At 47.7% G+C, this 20,709-nt stretch overlaps 1 protein-coding gene across 5 annotated transcripts in view; it reads right to left on the reverse strand.

Moving 5' to 3' along the window:
• The window catches only part of Akap8l (A-kinase anchoring protein 8 like), a 39,345-nt gene that overhangs the window by 5,043 nt on the left and 13,593 nt on the right, over positions 1–20,709 (reverse strand). For 3 of the 5 annotated variants that reach the window (XM_004632632.2, XM_023716799.1, XM_023716801.1), the window contains exons 3-12: positions 14,423–14,455; positions 13,898–14,135; positions 11,892–12,345; positions 11,715–11,811; positions 11,558–11,628; positions 11,025–11,088; positions 10,103–10,211; positions 8,514–8,655; positions 8,325–8,430; positions 8,008–8,138 (exon numbers count right to left, since the gene is read on the reverse strand). In XM_004632632.2, coding sequence (XP_004632689.1) covers positions 8,008–8,138; positions 8,325–8,430; positions 8,514–8,655; positions 10,103–10,211; positions 11,025–11,088; positions 11,558–11,628; positions 11,715–11,811; positions 11,892–12,345; positions 13,898–14,135; positions 14,423–14,455 — 1,445 coding nt within the window. The remainder of the gene's footprint in view (positions 1–8,007; positions 8,139–8,324; positions 8,431–8,513; positions 8,656–10,102; positions 10,212–11,024; positions 11,089–11,557; positions 11,629–11,714; positions 11,812–11,891; positions 12,346–13,897; positions 14,136–14,422; positions 14,456–20,709) is intronic. The other 2 variants (XM_023716798.1, XM_023716800.1) reach the window with 2 other exon arrangements.

Consider the following 20,709-nt stretch of genomic DNA (forward strand, 5'->3'; position numbering starts at 1 on the left):
TTTATTTTTATTTATTTATTTATTTTTTATTTTTAAATTTTTATTCACAGGATTTCCCTTTTTATAACAATAATGTTGCTAGTCTTTATTAAACTACCCTTGCACCCCAGACACAAAGCTAAATATCTGCATCACCACTAAATTGATAATTAGTAACATTTTCCCTAGCTACTTTTATGTAGTTAATAATAAACTAATCCATATTTTAATGGTATTATTTTTATCTGATTTTTAGAATCAAGGTTAAAAATGCCTTGTATGAATTAACTAGGGCCGGCCAAATAGCTGAGCAGATTAAAGTGCCTGCAGGCAGGCGCAGGGGCAGGGGATCTCTGGGCCTTCCAGGCCAGCCCCACCTTTGGGGCATGCTGAAATGGCAATTGAGAGCATGGTGGCACACAGCTGTAATCCCTGCTCTTAGGAGGCTGTAAACAGACAGATCACCAGGAGTCCGATCTAGTAGCAAGACCCTGGACACCCTATAGACCCTTCCCTAAAATACAAAAACAAAAAACAAACAAAAACTAGAAACCAGGCATGGTGGTATATGCCTGCAATCCAGGCAATTGGGAGGCTGAGGCAGGAGGATTGATGTGATTTCAAGGCCAGTATGGGCTACATAGTGAGACCCGTCTCAGAAAGAGGAAAAAAAAAAAAAAAAAAAGGACAAACTCCTGGCATGGGAGTCTGAGGAGCTCTGTGAACCCAACTCTAGAAAAATTGCTAAAAACATTTTTTTTTTTTTTTTTGGTAGTACTGGGGATTGAACTTGGGACCCCAGGCACTTAATGCCACTGAACTATCTCCTGAGCCCGATAAAAAGTAGCAAAAACAACTACAACAACATAACAAAAACCACAAAAGAAACAAGCTGTATTATGTACATATACCCACTTCCCAAGATGACTGTCAACTGCAACCATACTAATTTAAAAAAAAAAAAAAATTACATCTTCAAAGAAAAATGAGGAAAAGGCACTGAAACCTGTTCTCAGCTCAGTGGGAATCAAACTCCATTCCAGATAGCACAGCCAGAGGGCAGGCCCTCCTCCCCCCACAACATCCCTGTGGGCAGAAAGCGCCTTCCAGGAGGCAGATGAGGTCAGCATTATCATCCTATCCCCAGCTGTGTGATGCTGAGGCTAAAATCCAACAAACCTAGCAGAGTGTAAGAGCTCTTTTTCTTTCAGGCTTCATGCATGGAATGCAGCCTTTACCCAGCACAAGGCTTGGTGAATAATGGGGGGCCCAGAACAATGGCTCATTCCTAAGATACCGGTGGATCATACACTAAAATAGGCACACCAGGACTAGGAGGCTGCAGGTGGCTCATCCCTCATCATCTTCCCAAGGCAGGAAGTGATGGTGGGAAGACATTCCCTCGTCTTCATGTCCACAGCCTAGGCTCAAGAGATTCTGCACTGGAGGAAAGCTTAGCCTTAGAAGAGTGACCTCTGTTTCTTCCTAAAGGAACCGACTTCATTCCGTAGAACATGGGAATTTGGGTCCAAGGACACTCTCTGAACACAGGTGGGCACAACGGCATACACTTGTAACCTCAGCACTTGGGAGGCCCATTGCCAAATTTGAGTCCAGTCTAAGCGCCTCCAAGACACACCACCAGAGCTTCTCACCCTGTGGGTAAGAAAAGACCTCAGAGACCTCACTGAAACAGACCTGGCTAAGAGACCCTGCAAAACAATCTGGCCAATTTCTAAACCAATGCACAAGCAAATGCAGTAACAACATGTTGGGTGTGGAAGGGGGGGACCAGTGCCCAGAGTGCAACACATGTTCGCTGAAGATGCCTAGCTTCCAACAAAAAATTAGGAGACATTCTTTTTTTTTTTTTTGCGGTATTGGGGATTGAACTCAGAACCCTGCGCTTGCCAAGCAAGCACTTATTCTACTGAGCTATCTTCCCAGCCCAAGAGACATTCAAAGACTAATCCACATAGAGAAAAAAGAAAAAAACAAAAACAAAAACAGTATGGAATACAGCAAAGACTTCAGCCCCACATACACCTCAAAAGGCAGAGTAGGGCCGGGGAAATGGCTCAGTAGAATAAGCACTTGCTTGGCAAGTGCAAGGCCCCGAGTTCAATCACCGGTAACACACACACACACACACACACACACACACACACACACACACACACACTAAAAGCAGAGTAAACTGACTGCTATGTGTCAGACTTCTAGTACTGAAGGGGGAAAGAAAGATGTGACAAAGACTAAAAGTAACAATTAAAAACATGTTTAAGAATTAAGTACATGAAAAGATAAAAGGTAGGATGACATTTCTCTTTAAATAACATATCGGGACCAGGGAAATGTCTAAGTAGAATAAGCGCTTGCCTGGCAAGTGCAAGGGCCCGAGTTCAAACCCCGGTTCCGAAAAACCACACACACAAAAAACCCTAGTACTTAAATAGATATGTCAACAACAGAGATAGAAATTATAATAAAATGGCAATCTTGGAGCTGACAAGTACAACAATGCAAAAAACTTCACAAGAATTAGAGAACTTACAGCTAAACAGGACATTATGCAACGTGAAGGACAGAGAGAAAAAGAATGACAGAAAATGAACAGCCTCAGACAACAGTGAGACATCAACCTGGGGCCAGTGAGATAGCTTAGCAGACTAAGCATCTGCTTAGGCAGGCATAGGGACCACAGTTCAACCCTGGCACCATATGCTGTGCCGGCCCTACCCCTGCAACCAAGTCCGGGCATGGTGGTGCACACCTGTAATCTCAGTGCTGGGGAGGCTGAAAACAGGAGGATGACTGATTCCGAGCTGTGTAGTGAGACCCTGGACCAAACACATTAAAACAAAAGGCTCAATGAATTCCACAAAGAATAAACAACATTCTATAAATTATGTATCACAGGGCTGGTGAGATACCTCAGTAGACTAAGCACCCGCTTAGGCAAGCACAGGGACCGGGGTTCAATTCCTGGCACCACAGGCCGTGTGGGCCCTGCCCCTGGGTGAGCTAAGATGGCCAGAGTCCGGGTGTGATGGTGCACACACATAATCCCAGCACTGGGGAAGCTAAGACAGGAGGATCACTAGGAATCCAATCTGCATAGTGAGACCCTGTACCCAATACATTAAAAAAAAAAAAAGTATCATAATAAAAATGCCAAAAGTTCAGATACTCAAGTGAAAGCAGCAAGGAAAACATAAATCACTTGTAAGAGAAAACTATTAAGGTTAAAAGTGGACATCTCATCAGAAACCAGAGGCTAAGGACTGGGATGTAGCTCGGAGGTGGAACGCTTGCCTAGCATGTATAAACACCAAGTCAATCCCTAGCATCCAAAAATAAATGAGGAGGGAAAGGGGAAAGGAGGGCAGGTGTGGTGTGCATATCTATAAAACCATCCTCTTGGGAAGCTGAGGCAGGAATATTACAAATTTTAGGCAACCTGGGCAACTTAGATTGTCTCAAATAAAAAGGGCTAGTCATACAGCTGAGCACTCCCTGACTTAATCCCCAGTAATTGGCACACACACAGGTAAAACCTAACAAAATCACCAAAGGAGGTAATACCAAAAAATGTAATTAAAAAAAATCATTAAAGAAATTAAAATGTTATTTTAAAAAACTGTCAATGTAAAAGAAAACAGTAAAGGGAGAACAGAACAGACATACATCCAAAACATGCAATGTGAATGGAATACACGAAGGCATAGAAGAGACCAGGGGGTGGGGAGGAGGAGCAAAGCTGTATGCAGAGTTCACAGTCTCCTTCATTTCTCTTTCAAATGGTGCTGCCATCACTGGATATCCATTTGAAAAAGAAAGTTAAGACTCATATCTAACTCACTATTAAAAAAGAAACCTATATATCAAGACCTAATTGAAAAACTACAACCATAAAACTTTGGAAAAAGCAGGGATTTGTTAATGAATTCATAGTTTGTTTTTTTTTGGCAGTTCTTTGTACAGTTTTATTAGACACACATTTTTTTTTAAATTTTTATGTGTGTGTGTGTGTGTGTGTGTGACCAGTTCAGCCCACCAGGGGGCGGGGCTGGCTGGCATGTGGTGCTGGGGTATTGAACCATGGTCCCTGTGCTTTGCTAAGCTTGTTCTAAGTAGGTGCTTTAGACCACTGAACCATCTCACCAGCCCAATTCATAGTTTTAACACCCAAAACACGAGCAATAAGAGAAAAATAAACAAACAAACCGGGCATCCTTGTGATTCCAGTGTCCTGAGAAGCTGAGGCAGGAGGATTCCAAGTTTGAGCCCAGCTTGGGCAACTTAGAGACCCTGTCCTAAAATCAGAAATGGCTGGAAAAGTAGCTAGCTAAGTGGAAAGGTCTTGGGATCAAGCCCCAGTATCAAATATGAAAGAGAAGAGGGATAGGGGGACAGGGGAGAGGGGAAGAGGAAAAGAGGTAAACAGGCATGCTGACCAACCAAACAAAGCCCTAGTCACTTTATCAGAATTACACTTTTATATACCAAAGGACACATCAAGAAAGTGATGAAAGGGCTGGAGAGATGGCTCGGTGGTCTAAAGCACCTACTTAGAACAAGCTTACCTAAAGCATCAGGGACCGCGGTTCAATCCCCCAGCACCACATGCCAGCCAGCCCCGCCCCCTGGTGGGCTGAGCTGGCCACACACCACACATTCTCTCTCTCTCTCTCTCTCTCTCTCTCTCTCTCTCTCTCTCTCTCTCTCAAATAAATAAAAAAAATAAAATAAGAAAGTGATGAAAACCCAGGGTAGATAAAATAATTGTGTACCATTCAAAGAAGGACCTGTGTCTAGAATTTTGACAAAACTCTGGGCCTAGGATTAGCTCATAGTAGGGCACCTTCCCTACCTGAGCAAGGTCCTGTGTTCATTCAACCCCTGGCAATGACTCCCCCAATTATTTTTCTCTACTGATATATAAGTGGCCACAGGTCTGTGAGAATAGTCACTAGTCATCAGGGAAATATCACAATCAAAACTGCAACCATAACACACCACTGCCCACCCACCATGGTGGCTCGGCAAGAAAATACCGGGCAGTACTGTGCATCGGTGAGGAGTACTCACACACTGCTAGTGGGAATGTACAATAGTGCGGTCACTTCAGGAAACAGCCTGACTGCTCCTCAAGAAGGCACAGTTACTAGTTAACCTTAACAGTCCATCCCTATGTACATAACCAAGAGAAATCAAAGAACTTGTACACCCATGTTCCTGAGAGGATTACTCACAACAGTCAAAAGGTGGAAACAACTGAAAGTACCCAAATAGACGAATGGATAAACAAAAGGCTGCATTCATCTAATAATGGGATATTTTTAGGTCATAAAAAAGGAATGTTTGGTTTTTTTGTTTTTTTTTTTTTGGTAGGAATGAGGTTCTGACACATAACTACAATGCAGATGGACCTGGAAAACAATAATTCACTCAAAGACATCAACCACAGAAGACCATGGATTATGTGATTCCACTTACATGGAATGTCTAGAATAAGCAAATAGTAGACCAGTAGCTGCCCAAGGCTGGGTGAGAATGGGAGGTTGTGGATATGGCCTTCTTTCTGAGGTGATGAAAATATTCCATAATTGAGGAGCAGTGAGACAGCTCAGCAGAATAAGCACCTGCTTTGGCAAGTGCAGGGACCAGGGTTCAATCCCCAGTCCTGCATGCCATGCTGACCCCACCCACGTGGTGCACTGAGCCAGGACCGGTACACACATGTAATCCCAGAGCTGGGGAGGCTGAAAACAGGAGGATCACTATGAATCTGAGCTGCATAGCAAGACTCTATACCAAACACATAAAATGGGGGGCGAGGAAGGGAGGGTGAGAAGAAAATATTTCATAATTGATTTTGGTTGATGGCTGCAAAACTGTATAAGCTTAAAAACTATTAAATTGTATGCACAAGAGGGCTTGACTAGGGGCCAGGGAGATGGCTCAGTAGAATAAGTGCTTCCCTGGCAAGTGCAAGGGCCTGAGTTCAATCCCCGATTCCGACAAAAAAAAAAAAAAAAAAAAAAAAAAAAAAATCCAAGAAGGCATGACTGTTCATCCTGGTATGTCAACTTCACTGGCTTAAGAAATACCTAGCAGGCAGTTGAGAACACTCTCAGTGAGTATGGGTGGGCTGCGGAGGCATGGCTACTACATGTGATCCCTAGCCCTATCTCTCTGAACACTTTTACGCTCTTCTTCCCAAGAGCAACTCTGCTCCACCACATCCTTCCACCATGAGGTTTCAGCCCGGGACTCTGCTGACCATGAATCAACTAAGCTAAATTATTAAACCTCTGCTCTTGTAAGTTATGGGTGTTGGGTACTACGTCCAGCAAAAGTGATAATAATAGATTATCAAAAGTTAGTAATTAGAAGCTTTCCACTCCTTTATATAGTATAGAATCTTTAAAAACGTAATATTTAAACTGCATTACAACTATCTCTAAACCAACTATTCCTAGTGCCTTACAAATATCTTTCATCATCTTCTAAACCTACCTACAGTAGTTGTTGTTAGGGCATTTTTTCTTTTACTTTTTAAAAATTTCTTTCATGATCAATTTTAAGTTCATATTTTACTAGCTATTTCTCATTTCCCCTGGACCTTCCAAATATTCTTTTTTTTTTTTTTTTTTGGTGGTACAAGGGATTGAAATCGGGACCTTGTGCTTGCCAGGCAAGCACTTATTCCACAGAGCTATCTCCCTGGCCAACCTTCCAAACATTCTATTCATGTCGTGTACTCTCCACTCTTCCGTCTTTTTCTCCTTACCCCTCTATCAGGTGCCAAGCCAAGAATCCCTTCTTGGCAGGATCCCTACAGCTTCTCTATTGCCAAAGCCAGTGGATATGTTCCTAATCTTTTTAGAATACTCAGTGGAATCTGCTAGGCTGGAATCTGCAACCCCTTAAGTCACATCCCTGAACCTCCCTTCCTCCCTGCAGATTACTGCATTGAAAAAGCTGAGCTGTGATGGGGCTGGGAAGAATTTGAGAGGCCCCACTCATCCTGCTCACCCGAGTACACATCATTCCTGCAGATCTTTTCCTCTCTGTAGCCCAAGCCTGGTCCTAACCCTCCACCTTGCCCAAAGCTAAGAGCCACCTCCAATCCACCTGCTTAAACCAAAAAATAGTCTCTCTCATCTCAGTGTTGAACACCAAGAACATGCTAGAAAACAAGACAACACACTCATTTCCTGTCAAGCATGCTTCTTTTCCTGCACCCCAGACTACTCCTGCCTCAGCAGCAGTACTATCCACTGAGTTCAGTCTGAAAACAGTTACTCCAGTTCCAGGTCACATACAGGACAACTTCCTATTCTCTTCTTTCACAGCTACCCTCTCTCCATTTTCAAGGTGGAGGCATTACTTATCCCAAAGACTGCAGCAGTCATCATTAGCCTCCACCTCTCTCAACAGGAGGTGACAAAGTCTCTCAGTAAATGGCCACTCTAATCCTGCTTGCTTGAGAACTTTGCTGCCTAAAGCAGCAACCTGGAATCTTCAGTATGGCCCTCACCAACCAACATCTGAAGTCTAACCCCTCTCCACCAACACCTGCATTGCCTGCTTCTATTTTTTCTTTTCAAATTTACATACTTTTGCTTTTTTGAGAAAGGGTCTCACTATGTAATTCAGGCTGGCCTTGAACTCACTATATTGCCTGGGTGATCCTGCCTCAGCCTCCTGAGGGATTACAGGTGTATTCCATTACATTCAGTGTTTAGTCTGCATCTGTTTTCTGAAACTCATCTGGTTACTGGCCCCTTAACAAATGGAGGTCCCCACATGCTGTGGCACATGTTCCTGGAGATCCAGCTCGATATTACCTTTTCCCAGGCAAAAAGTCCCCATCTCCCAGGGCCATGCTGAATGCACTGGGCTGGGAGGCCTACATCGCTGCCCCTCCTGTGCTTGCAGGTTCTCCTGGACAGGCAGAGGTGAGAACTCTAGGACCTACCCAGAGGCCTCACAGCAGGAAATGTCCTTGTGGCCACTCACCCTGCGATTCCGGTTGTGATCCATGGTCTTGAGGTGCTTCTGGATGATACCAAACTGCATGGGAATGAAGAGGTCACAGGCTGCACAGTGGGCTGCCTCCACCTTCTTCACAAAATGCTCCATGGCAATTTCTGTAGATGGGAGAATGGAGTCATCATTGGTCCCAGATACCTAAAATATACCCTGAGGTACAGCAAAAACCAAAACCAAAAACAAGACAAGCTCCTGAATGTGTCTGACACTGGGGATAATGTGCCTTGAGGAGTGTAGAGTGAGCTGAGGCCCTGCCTGGTGGGAGCTAGGATGGAAGCCCTCACCTTGGGTCAGATCCTGATCTCTGTAGATCTGCTGGATTAGACCATCAAGATCCTCCACGGTTTTCCGGAGTTCCTCTGTCTTTTTGGTCTTGTTGGTGACATACTCCTGCTCAAGACATGGAGACTCTTGGGGTCTGCACTGTCCCTGAGGACCTCAACCCAAAGCAGCTGTGCCACTCCGAGGCTCACCTGCAGGAAGTCAGCCGTCTGCTTCGGGAGCTTGGTGCCTACATACTTAAAGTGTTCCTTGTGGAACTTGCTGTCGAGGTGGCTGGCCATCTCATCCTCGTAGAAGGTCCGATATTTACAGAGAGAACACACAAACTGGATCCTGCCACAGGAGGGAAACAAGCAACTGAAGCTGCCAGGGTGCTGGGGAGTAGTGCTGCTGCCTCACCCAACCCAGCTGCAGGCCCTGAAATAGGCCATGGCTCCCAGGCCTCTGAAGTGCTGTCCCAGCAGAGGGCAGGCTGAGACCAGGAGGGTCTGGAGCAGAAAGGGACAGAAAGTCTGCAGGCTGTAGTTACTGCAACGAAGGGGGCAGGGGAGGAACTCTTCCTTCCCATAGGCAGGAGGCTGAAGCCTGAGGCAGCAGCAGCTGCAACAGGTAAGGAGTCGCTGGAAGGTTGCCGGTGGGGCTCTCTATCAAGGCTGGGCTGGAGCATGTGTACTTGGCCCAGCTGGGGACCCGAAGGAAGGATGCCCTGGCATGAGCCAGGTGGCCCTGAGGCGCAGAGTGGAGTACGCAGTCCCGAGGCAGGGCCCAAAAAGGTGCTGCATCTTCCTTCTGGGGCCTGGGGGACTCAAAGGCCCAGCCCATCCTCTGCTCAGAATGCTTGGGGGTGGTGTCGGGAGGGATGGGAGGCAAGCAGGCCTGGGCACCTGCTGTCTCATCTTCCTCTTCCAAGGAGAGACCAGTCTGAGCTGGAAGGAGGGTGCCCGCCTGGCCTGCCTGAGGGCAGCCTGGAGTCACCGAGCGAGGTGCTCTGTCTGGGCCTGGTGTCCACAGCAGAAGCCCAGGGTCTGGGGCCTGGGCTGGAGCAGGCCGCCGTGGCAAGGGGCGGAGGAGGCCAGCCGCCACCGAGGCCTCGGGGCAGGTCCCTACCTCTGCCGGACGTCCTTATCTGGGCCACGGGGTCAGCTTTGTCTGGAGAGCCCAGGGGCCGGGCGCCGGCGAGGCTGAGGAAGGTCCAGCAAGAGCAAGAGTCTGAGGCGGAGGAGGAGGCAAGCGCCAGTGCGGGAGCCCTGAGGGCAGACAGACCCGACCAAGGGGCGTGAAGGGCTCAGCCGCAGACAGGCCCGGCCTGACATGGCCGGTGGACAGGGCAGAGGGCAGGCCTGAGGCTGCCACAGCCCACAGGTGCTCCCGTCTCTCCTGGGCAAGGCGGCGGCCTCTTGGCAACTAGCTGGGGTGGCACAGGCACCTTGCACCTTGAGTCTCTGATGAGCTGGCCCCCTCCCTCAGGGGCATCGGGCCCCCAGTGCACCTCGGGGCTTGTGCACCGAGTGACCTAGCGCCGGAGCTTCTGGGCAACAGTGCTGAGCAGTGTCAAGTCTCAGGCTACAGATGCCAGCGGTCGCCAGGCGGCCACAGAGGGGGAAGGGATGAATCAGGCCTTGGGAGCTGGGCCTGGCGGGAAGCAGGGTCCATGCACGGCTGAGCAGGTGGCGGCTCCCAAGGGAGGCCAGAGGGCGGCGAGATGGCAGAGCTATGGCCCTGCTCTCCTGGCAGCAGCCCCGGAGCGAGGCAGTCACAGGGACAGAGGGAAGCTGGTTACCTTTCCACCATGCGGTCTCGCTGCCGCTTTTTCTGCTTATCTTGGCTCTTCTTGTTTGCCTGCAATTTGCGCTTGGCCTGGCTGCCATCATCCTGGGTACTCAGGGCCCCTGTGGGAAGAGAGCGACCAGTCAGCTGCTTGGCTGTGTCACAACAGGGCAGGCCCTGTGGCCTCTGGCTAAATCACCCGCTGTCAACTCCACAACTCCGGAGGGTCCATCTGAGAGCAGCTGTCCGAACAAGGCCTCTGGCCATGAGCAGGGCTGGGTGCCCTGGACTGGGCAGGAGAGTGAGTTTGTCCTAGGCTCAAGGAGTCAGAGTACACGCACTAAGCCCTCCGCTCTCCAGGGCACTCTCACTCTCTGTAGAGTGGACCAAGGGGAGGCTGTAAGGTGAAGAGAGGCTGTGTTGGTGGGGGACACTGGCGTGTGTTGAGAGGGGCCAGGTGGCAGAATGCAGGGAGGCTGCTCACATGGCCCTGCCCACCCCCCACTGGGCACCGCGGTAACAGTGGGCTGAGGCTAGATTTACTGTTAGGTACCTGCTGGCGCTCATCACTCAGGTGGGGGGACACGGACTCCCAACAGGGGCTGGAGAGGCGCTAAGGGAGAGGACATGCAAACCAGAGCCGTAAAAACTGCACCAAGGGTCCCAGCTCAGACACCAGCCACTGAGGACTTGGAACTGCACATTACTCAGGGACCAAGGGCAGAGGGCTGTGCCTGGGCTTCCCCACACTTTTGCTTGCTGCTCCCACCTGAAGGCAAAACCAATGCTACCTGCTAAGCACGGGTCCCCGCCATCCACAGGGAAGCACAGGGCCAAGGTGGAAGAAGAGCCCCTACGCACTCATACCCACCCCACAAGCTGCATCCCTCCCATTTAAGGATGTGAAAGAGCCACCCGGCCACCAGAAGACTCACCCTTCTCTGAATCTTCCTTGCCTTCTTCTCTCCCATCTTCTTTTCCCTCTTCATCCTCTCCTTCCTAACACACAGTTTTAAAATCCAACTTTAAAAGGGGTACAGTTATTTATAATGGCCCTAAACAACAAAGGCTAGTCAGGAGCCTCCCATCCTCCCACCACCTGGTATTCAAAGAGTGTCTCTTTTCCCTCAAGAAAACCATGTTGCTGGTTAGTTTTTCATCAGATTGATCTACTAGTTGGATCAATAGATTGATCTACTATTGATCTACTGCTGGCCATGCACATACATGTGACACAACATTGCCTGTGACTTTTTTTTTTTGTACCAGAGATTGAACTCAGGACCTTGCACTTGCCAGGCAGGCGCTTATGCTGCTGAGCTATCTCCCTGGCCCTGCCTGTGACTCTTCTGTGGTCAACGACGCACACGTAGCACAACACTCCTGTGGCAAGACCTGCTCTTCAGCCCAGCTCGGTCTTCAAAAGCCCTGCCTGTATAGAGCTAACTCCAGGCTGGGGGCCACTTACTGCTCTGGAGCCCTTCTCTACAGCATCAGTGCCTTCAGGGCCATCTGCAGCTTCTCCCTCAGTGCCGTCATCTGCAAGGGGAAGGTCATGAGCTTAGCTCAGGAACCCACTGAGACGGCAAAAGGTTAGTAGGCAGGGCCCAGGCCACCGTGCTCACCATTGTCTGAATCACTATTGTCAGAGCAGTCCGTCCTGGTAGCTTTGCTGTCTGGCTCATCAGGACTGCCACTCTGCTTTCTCTTTTTCTTTTTGGTCTGGGTCAGAGAAAGGGAACCAGTTGAGGGGGATGGTTCCACCCAGCTGGGGTCTAGGAGGGGCAGGCTGCCTCACTCACCCGGAAGTCAGCTGTGGTCCAGGTCTTCCAAGTCCTCCTCATCTGCTTCATGCCATTGCCAAAGCCAAAGCCAAAGCGGGAGCCGCCTGGGAAGGTGCCCCCACCGCGCATGCCCTGGAACATGCCGTACTCGGGGATGATGTTCTGGGAGAAGAGGGAAGGCAGCCGGGAGGCACCAGGCATGCACTGGCCCCGGGCCCCCATGGGATCTTCCCACATGCGCCCATAGCCCGAGGCCATTGGCCGGCCACTCCGGGCATCCCGGGCCCAGCCCTGAGCCCTTGGACCAAAGGTGTCGCCTCCACGCATGCGGAACTGGTCACGGTAGGCATCATACTGGCCCTCATAGGCCATTTCCATCTCAGGATCAAGCTCGCCGTAGTCATAGCCCGACCGGTACAGGTCGCGCTCACTCAGAACGGCCCTTGAGTCACAGGCCTCGTAGGAGTCATATCTGCAGAAACACGTGGGAAGTATCAGGCAGAGTCCCTCAGAGTCCAGTCAACCTTGGGCCTAGCAGACTGCTCCTGCTCTCCCTTAGCCTCCCAGCCCTGAGATAGGAAGTACAGACTAGTACCTGCCCTTCCCTGTCAGAGAGGCTTAAAGTTCAGAAATGGCAGTTAAAAGGCTCTGGCCTCTCACAAGCAGAGAGTTCTAGGAACAGGAAGGGCCTTTCAGCTGACCTCCCACTGCCCCAAATCCAAACATAGCCACGCACCACCAGCTTGGACTGATATCTGGTGGGGAGAATCTAACCCAATTAGTCTCTACATGGCTACAAGAGAGGGAAGGCTACTTCCAGGCCCTTTGGAACTATACCCACTGTAGTAACCACAACACTCAAGGGCACCCCCTGGCAGCTGAACTTAGCCACTGAGGCAGGTAATACCCATGACAAGCAGTACACTGGTCTCATCCCTCAATGCTGGGAGAACCCCTAAACCCCCACCACACAGGAGAAGAGAGACAAAAGGAGCTTTTCTTGTAAGCCTGCCAAAGGGCCACAAAAAAAGAGCCTCAAACCGACATAGCAGCTGAGGTGGCGAGGCTATGTGCATGAGAAAGAGCTGGTTTAACCATGGCTACACTGCACACCTCCAAGGCCCACACCCTGTGTGCCTCAAAGGCCAAGTGCCCCGCTTTGCACTCTTCTCCAAAGTAGGGCACAAGCACTCCTGGACTGGCACCAAATCAGTCAGTGACACTGCCTCCAGTGGGATAAATCTAGAAAGAAGCCAAGTCATACCACTTACTCTCCGGGTGCCTTTTGGCAAAGGGAGACCTGCCTGCACCTACTGTCTCTATTTGCCAAGACAGTATGTCATGAGTTCCTCACAGGGTATTTTCTTTTCTTTTTTTTTTTTTTTTTTTTTTTTTTTTTTTGCAAAGCCAGGGATTGAACTCAGGCCCTTGCGCTTGCCAGGGAAGCGCTTATTGCTTACGCCCCTGAGCCATCTCCCCAGCCCCTAAGGGATGTTTTCAAGAGACACACGTTTATAGGTCCTGGAAAGTGCTAGGAAGGGTTCACATTTGCTGTCTCTTGTATGGGGATGTCCCAGCTCAGAGCAGTCAGCCCCAAAGGTTTATCCCATCTTTCATGCCCAACCCAACCTGTCTTGCTCTGACTCCATGCAAGTTACAAAGTCCTGACTTAACCACAGAACAGCTATACTGAAGGGAAGGGCTGCTGAACCCTCTGTTCTTGAAGAGCCATTCTCTATAGAAGAAGCCAGCCCTATCTGAGCTTCTTTTTTTTTTTTTTTGGTGGGAACAGGGGATTGAACTCAGGCCCTTGGGCTTGCCAGGCACGTGCTTATTCAACTGAGCTATCTCCCCGGCCCCCTCTATCTGAGCTTCTTATCCCCCATAAGCAAAAGCAATAGTGGGCCACAAGGCTGGGGGAAATGGACGACACAGACAAAAGGAGAGGGAAGAGCATCCCAGAAGTCCAGCAGCACAAAGCCAGGAAGGAGAACACTCTGTTTGAGGAAGGCAGCCCCACTCACCTTTCTCCACCTGAGCCATACATGCCTCCTTGCATCATGTCGGTCTCCAAATGTGGCACCATATCTAAGCGCTGGTTAATTCTGGATAAAACGGAATCAGCACTGGTGCTACCCGAGGCACTAGGGTTTGCATTTGTGTCAGAGCTAGGCATTTCCCAAGAGTTTGAAGTGGCCATACCATACCCATAGTTGGTGTTATCCTGGCCATAGCCATAGCCATAGCCATAGTTCTCGTAGCCTGCAGTGAGGGAGACAGAGACACACAGATGGTGGGGGCAGGGAGAAAGGAGGAGGTGGCAGGCAGACACAAACACAGAGAAAGGTGCCTTCTGTCATAGAGAAGAGCTAAAGATTCTAGCCACCCGAGGCTTAATGGGCCAAGCCATTCCATTGAGGACCTGCAGTGATGGAGCAGATGGCCCCAAAGATACCCAAAGCTTCCCTTGGCCAAGCAGAGCAGTGGCAGAGAAATGTAACTGGTTCAATCCCAAGGAAGAGGACAGTGGTCATGGGAATGATACTTGCCTCTGTTTGTCCCAGAGTTCCAAGTTCCATATCCTATAAAAAGTGAAAAAGCAATAATATCTACAGTTACTTCCAATGTAGTATCAATTCATTACATTAGATGAATTCCTAAGTGAAGCCATTAATATCCAGTACCTGCCTGACAGCTAACTGCACCTCCCCTGAGGATCTTGTGCTGGACAGCACCACAGCACCACACCAGGCCACCTCTGCTCTTGTTCCCAGCCTTCTTGAGCATCTGGCATTTAAAGAGCCTTCTGTTTCCAATGCACTTTGTTACTGAACTTGGCTCCCATACTCTTCCTCCCTCAAAGAGCTACAATTAGAAGATGATCTCCCTGCCCCAGTGAAGCACTATGAGAAGATGAAAATGGTTTTAGAGTGCCTTACAGGCTTAGGTTAGCATGCACGACTAGCATATGCAAAGCCCTGGGTCCTGTTCCAAGTGCTACAAATACATAACGAAGACTGCTGTGCAAGAAGCCTGGGGGGGGGGCCCTGACAACACTAAAGTCATACGGCCTGATTCAACCTGTCTGAAACAGGGAAATAGGCTAAGTTCCTCAAAATGTTTACCCCAACACAAAGGGCCAAAAAGTCCCTGAACCATAGGAGCAAGCTATACAAGAGCACATCAAGGTAAGGTAAAAAAAGCAGCTCATGCTGTGGGGATACAGCTCAGCGGCAAAAGCACTTGTCTGGCGAGTGCAAGGTCCTGAGTTCAATCCCTGGTACTGCACAAAACAAAAACAAAAACAAAAACAAAAACAAAAAAAAGGGCAGCTCTTAGCTTGAGAAAAGCCAGTGAAAGAACAATCTTGGGTTATTAACTAAATATGCTCTGGATCTGCTCACAATCCATGGCACACATGCATTCATTCTTTTAAGAGCATAAAACCACTAAGAACCAACAAGGCACAAAGCCACATGGGAACTCTTTTTTTCTTTTTTAAAATTTATTTATTTATCCATCTATCCATTTATGTGTATGTGGCCAGCTCAGCCCACCAGGGGGCGGGGTGGCTGGCATGTGGTGCTGGGGGATTGAACCACAGTCCCTGTGCTTTGCTAAGCTTGTTCTAAGTAGGTGCTTTAGACCACTGAGCCATCTCACCAGCCCCCACATGGGACCTTTTAACAACCAGACATAAACCCTTCCTAGAGCAGTGCATAAGACTAGGTGGTGACTCTTCCAGTGTCTCTGCTGAGATACCACAGTTGCCTGCGATTGCAAGTCATCTCTGTCCCACAGACAAAATACACTCAGCCCCCAGCAGAGAACTGAAGTTGGCAAGACAGCAGCATGATAAATGGCAGAATCCAGCCAACAGAGGACAAACAGTGAAACTGAGAAGATAAGCCAGGGAGACACCTGTCTTTGGGCTCCTCCACAAGCCAGTGCACAAATAGAATAGGAAGGTGGTGGAAACAAACCAAAGTGCTTTAGCTGAGTGTTACATTCAGTGAACGCTATGAAGAGAGCTCAAAGCAAAAGCACTCTCAAGCTGGGGAAATCAAAAACATCTCTCTATGCAACAGTCTCATTTCTGAATAGAAGCTGCAGACCTCCGTGCTGTTTAGCAGTGGTGCTGGTTGTTAAAAGAGATAAATAACCAGCTGTGTGGTGCATGCCTATAATCCTGGCACTGAGGGAGGTTGAGGCAGGAGGATGGCGAGTTCAGGTGCCTCCTGTGCAACTTAGCAAGACCTTATCTCAAAAAAAAACAGGGCCCAGGGAGATAGTTCAGCAGTACAGTGCCTGCCTGGCAAGCACAAGGTCCTAAGTTTGATTCCCAGCACAAACAAACAAACAAACAAACAAAGAAGGACGGCTGGGGAAGCAGCTCAGTACAGTTTCTGGTTTCAATCCCCACAGGGTGTGTGAGTGTGTTGGATACATGATGCAAAGAAGCAGAGGAACAAGTGATCACCAGGAATCAAAGCTCTTGCAAGAGTGGTGAAGAAGTCATTCCCACAGGTAAGACAAGATCCTGGCCACATGGCTTTTTGTTTGTATCAGGAATGATGGATACTGGGCATTCTTTTGGGACGGACAACACTGGATATTCTACTTTTACTGTGTGTGTGTATGGTGCTGGAGACTGCAGACAGGACCTTGTGCACACTAGGCAAGCTCTCTACCACTGAGCTACACCCCTAAGCCAACACTGGCTACTAGGAAGGTGATGGAACTGGGAGGCAAAGGCAGACCCACTGTGGTTCTGCAATCTAATCATTCCAGGTATAAACCATGCAGATCTGCCTGAACAGAGTGAGGAAGCACAAGGAAGGAAGCAGGAGCAGGCAGGTAGCTACCAGGTGTCGGAAACCTCTGTGGGTGAGCACTCATTGTGTGCTACTTGCTACTCCTGGAGAGACCCAGCCTACTTAATGACCTCAGCCTAGTCCCTTCAGAAAGTCTGCCTCTAGGCTGTGTTGTCTGAGGCCACCCTGAAAACCACCTCAAAGAATAACCCAATTCAAATGGAATAAGAGGGAATAAAATCATGGTTGACAAAGGGTGTTTTAAAGATAGCTTTTTAAAAGAAACAAAAAATAGCTGGGAGTGGTAGTACAGGCCTGTAATCCCAGCACTTGGAAGGCTGAGAGGCAGGAGGATCACTGCAAGGCTGAGGACAGCCTGAACCACATAGTGAGTCCAAAGCCAGCCTGAACTACATAGACACTATATCAAAAGTGCCAAAAAAAAAAAAAAAAAAAAAAAAAAGAAAGAGAGAGACACACACACAGAGAACAATTTGAACGCTCAACTTAATAGGGTATGGTGGCACACACCTGTAATCTCAGCAACTGGGAGGCTGAGGCAAAATGATTGACATGAGTTTGAGGCCTGCCTGGGCTAGAATGTGAGTTCAAGGCCAGCCCTAACTACATAGTGAAATCCTGTCTCAAAAAGGTAAAAAAGGAGGGGCCAGGGAGATGGCTATAGGGGCCAGGGAGATGGCTCAGTGGAATAAGTGCTTCCCAGACCAGCACAAGGGCCTGAGTTCAATCCCTGGTTCCACCACACACACACAAAAAAAAAAAGGCAAAAAAGGGCCAGCCAAATAGCTCAGTGGATTAAAGAGCCTGCAAGCAGGCCCAGGGGCTGGGGGTTCGATCCCCAGCCCTGCCCCCAGGGCATGCTGAGATGGCAATTGAGATTGGCAAAAAAGGGCCAGCCAAATAGCTCAGCGGATTAAAGTACCTGCAGGCACAGGGGCGGGGGCAGTGTGGGGTGTGGGGTGTGGTGTGTGTGTGAGAGAGAGATCCCTGGGCCTGCAGTTCCAGCCCTGTCCTCCGGGCGCCCCCAGATGGCAAGTGAGACTGGGCTGAACGTGGTGGCGCCTGCCTGTAATCCCAGCTCTTCGGAGGCCATAAATAGGCAGATCACCATGAGTTCAATCTAGTAGTTAGACCCTGAACACCCTGTAGACCCTTTCCTAAAATTAAAAAAATTTAAAAAGGCATAAAATAAGTAAATAAAAGTTCAACTCTCAGGATTACCTAGTGAGATACCTTGTAATATAAACACCAAAGTAAAATTTATTATGCCTTATCTAGCACAGAGAAATGTACTAATATAAAACAAAAAATAGGACATGCAATCCTACCTACCTATATATTATTTATTCCACTAATTAAAATATGCTGACAAAGATTAAACACTAAAGTGATAGAGTGTGTAGTGAAACCCTGTAGACCCTGTGGAAAATACACAAAGATAAAATAAATAAAAATAAAAGATGTAATCCATTGGGGCTGGTGAGATGGCTCAGTGGTCTAAAGCACCTACTTAAAACAAGCTCAGCAAAGCACAGGGACCACGGTTCAATCCCCCAGCACCACAAGCCAGCCAGCCCCGCCCCCTGGTGGGCTGAGCTGGCCACACTCACACACACACATTAAAAAATAATAATAATAAAAATAAAGTGATAGAGTATGTTGACTTTTTCAAAATGATACTTAAACATTACCTTGTCCTTTCAATTTAAGCCAGAACAATTGCTATTCTTTCACAAAAATGGTCTATGAAAAAAAAAAAATCTCTACAAGAATTACTAGGACATGGGGCTAGTGAAATGGCTCAGTGGTCTAAAGCACCTACTTAGAACAAACTAAGTTTGGGTTCTATCCCCAGCTCAAAAAAAAAAAATCATTTTACGGTTGTTCATTGCTAATATGTAGAAATTTTATATGTATATATATATTTTTTTGGGGGGGAGGGGGGGCAGTACCAGGGATTGAACTCAGGACCCTGAGCTTGCCAGGCAAGCACTTATTCTGCTGAGCTATCTCCCTGGCCCCTTGATTTATATATTTGACTTTGTAATAATTGAAGTTTGATTTGTATATTGACCATGTGATAAAGCATTGTTGAGTTTGTCCTAGTAATTCTTTTTTTTTTTTTTTTAATATAACTTTATTTATTTATTTAGTGTGTGTGTGTGTGGCCAGTTCAGCCCACCAGGGGGCGGGGCTGGCTGGCATGTGGTGCTGGGGGATTGAACCGTGGTCCCTGTGCTTTGCGAAGCCTGTTCCAAGTAGGTGCCTTAGACCACTGAGCCATCTCACCAGCACCTCTAAACAGGAATTTTAATAAATGCACACATTTTGAAATGTGAAAGCAAAGAAAATAGAATGTAGGAAAACAAACAAACAAAAAAAAACCAGAATAAACTCAGAAGCCTCAAGCTAATTCCAAAATTTACTTTCCAGCAATTAATATTGTGTTACTGGAGAAAATTCAGGCACACGGATCAAAAGTGAAGAAAATTATAGAGCCCAGAAACTCTTCATTTTTTCAACAGTTACAAAAGCAATTTTGTAGAAAAAAAGATAGCCTTTTTTTTTTTTTACGGAACCAGGGACTGAACTCAGGCCTTTATACTTGCCAGGCAAGTGCTTGTTCTACTGAGCAATCTCCCCAGCCCTAAGATAGCCTTTTAAACAAATGATTTTATTTTTGTTTTTTGAGGTAAGATCTTGCTCAGTAATTCAGGCTGGCCTTAAACTCACTATGTAGTCTAGGCTAGCCGTTAACTTGCTGCAATCCTCCAGCCTCGGCCTCCCAAATGCTGGGATTACAGGCACGCACCACCCTGTCTTACACAACAGATGATTTAAAACAATTTTATTTCTCTATGTCCCCTGGTCCCCTCACCCAAAACAAGAACCCTGGCCTATACTGGACACCTTAGAGAAAAACTAACTCAAAATACATCATGGACTAAAAGTATAAAATGTAAAACTTAAGGGGCCAGGGAGCTGGCTCAGTAGAATAAGGGCTTGCCTGGCAAACACAAGGGCCTGAGTTCAATCCCCAGTTCTGCCAAAAAAAAAAGTAAAACTAGAAAAAATCTTTGTAATCATTGGCTAAGCACAGAATTCCCAGACACAACACCAAATCATGATCCATTTTTAAAAAATAAAAATTAAATTAAATTTTAAAAAAAGAATGATCAGTGGGACTTCATAAAAAAAAAAAAAAAAAAAAAATTAAGAACCTGTGCTTTAGTTGGGCCTGGTGGTGTATGCCTATAATCCCAGTACGCTGAGAGACTAAAGCAGGAGGATCCCAAGTTCAAATTTAACTAGGACAACCCTGAAACCTAGTGATACCAGATCTCAAAATAAAAACTTTAAAAATGGAGCTGGGGCTGGATGTAGCTCAATGGCCCTAGACTTAATCTCTAGTACTGGGGGTGGGGTGGTGTACAAACAAACTTCATCTGGGACAAAATACATGCAAATGGCACATCTAATGGCAATGGTTGGGGCTGGGGAGGTGGTTTGGTGGTAGAGCTCTTGCCTTGCATGCAGGAGGCCCTGAGTTTGATCCCCAATACCACTAAATAAACATGACTGTACCCAAACTATGTAGAGAGACAAGAATTTAAAAAAGGTGTGCCAAAGGCCAGAAGGCTAGCTCAGTGGCACAGGGCTGCCCAGCACAACTGAGGCCCACTGTTCCATCCCGAGTACTGCAAAAATCAAAATCAAAAACCATGTGCCGGGCTGGCAAGATGGCTCAGTGGTCTAAAGCACCTACTTGGAACAAGCTTAGCAAACCACAGGGACCATGGTTCAATCCCCCAGCACCACATGCCAGCCAGCCTCGCCCCCTGGTAGGCTGAGCTGGCCACACACGCGCACACACACACAATAAATAAATAAATGTTTAAAAAAAAATAAAGCACCTACTTAGAACAAGCTTAGCACAGGGACGGCGGTTCAATCCCCCAGCACCACATGCCAGCCAGCCCCGCCCCCTGGTGGGCTGAGCG

This window comes from Octodon degus, unplaced genomic scaffold (assembly GCF_000260255.1).
Source record: "Octodon degus isolate 3935 unplaced genomic scaffold, OctDeg1.0 scaffold00050, whole genome shotgun sequence".
NCBI classification, from domain to species: Eukaryota; Metazoa; Chordata; class Mammalia; order Rodentia; family Octodontidae; genus Octodon; species Octodon degus.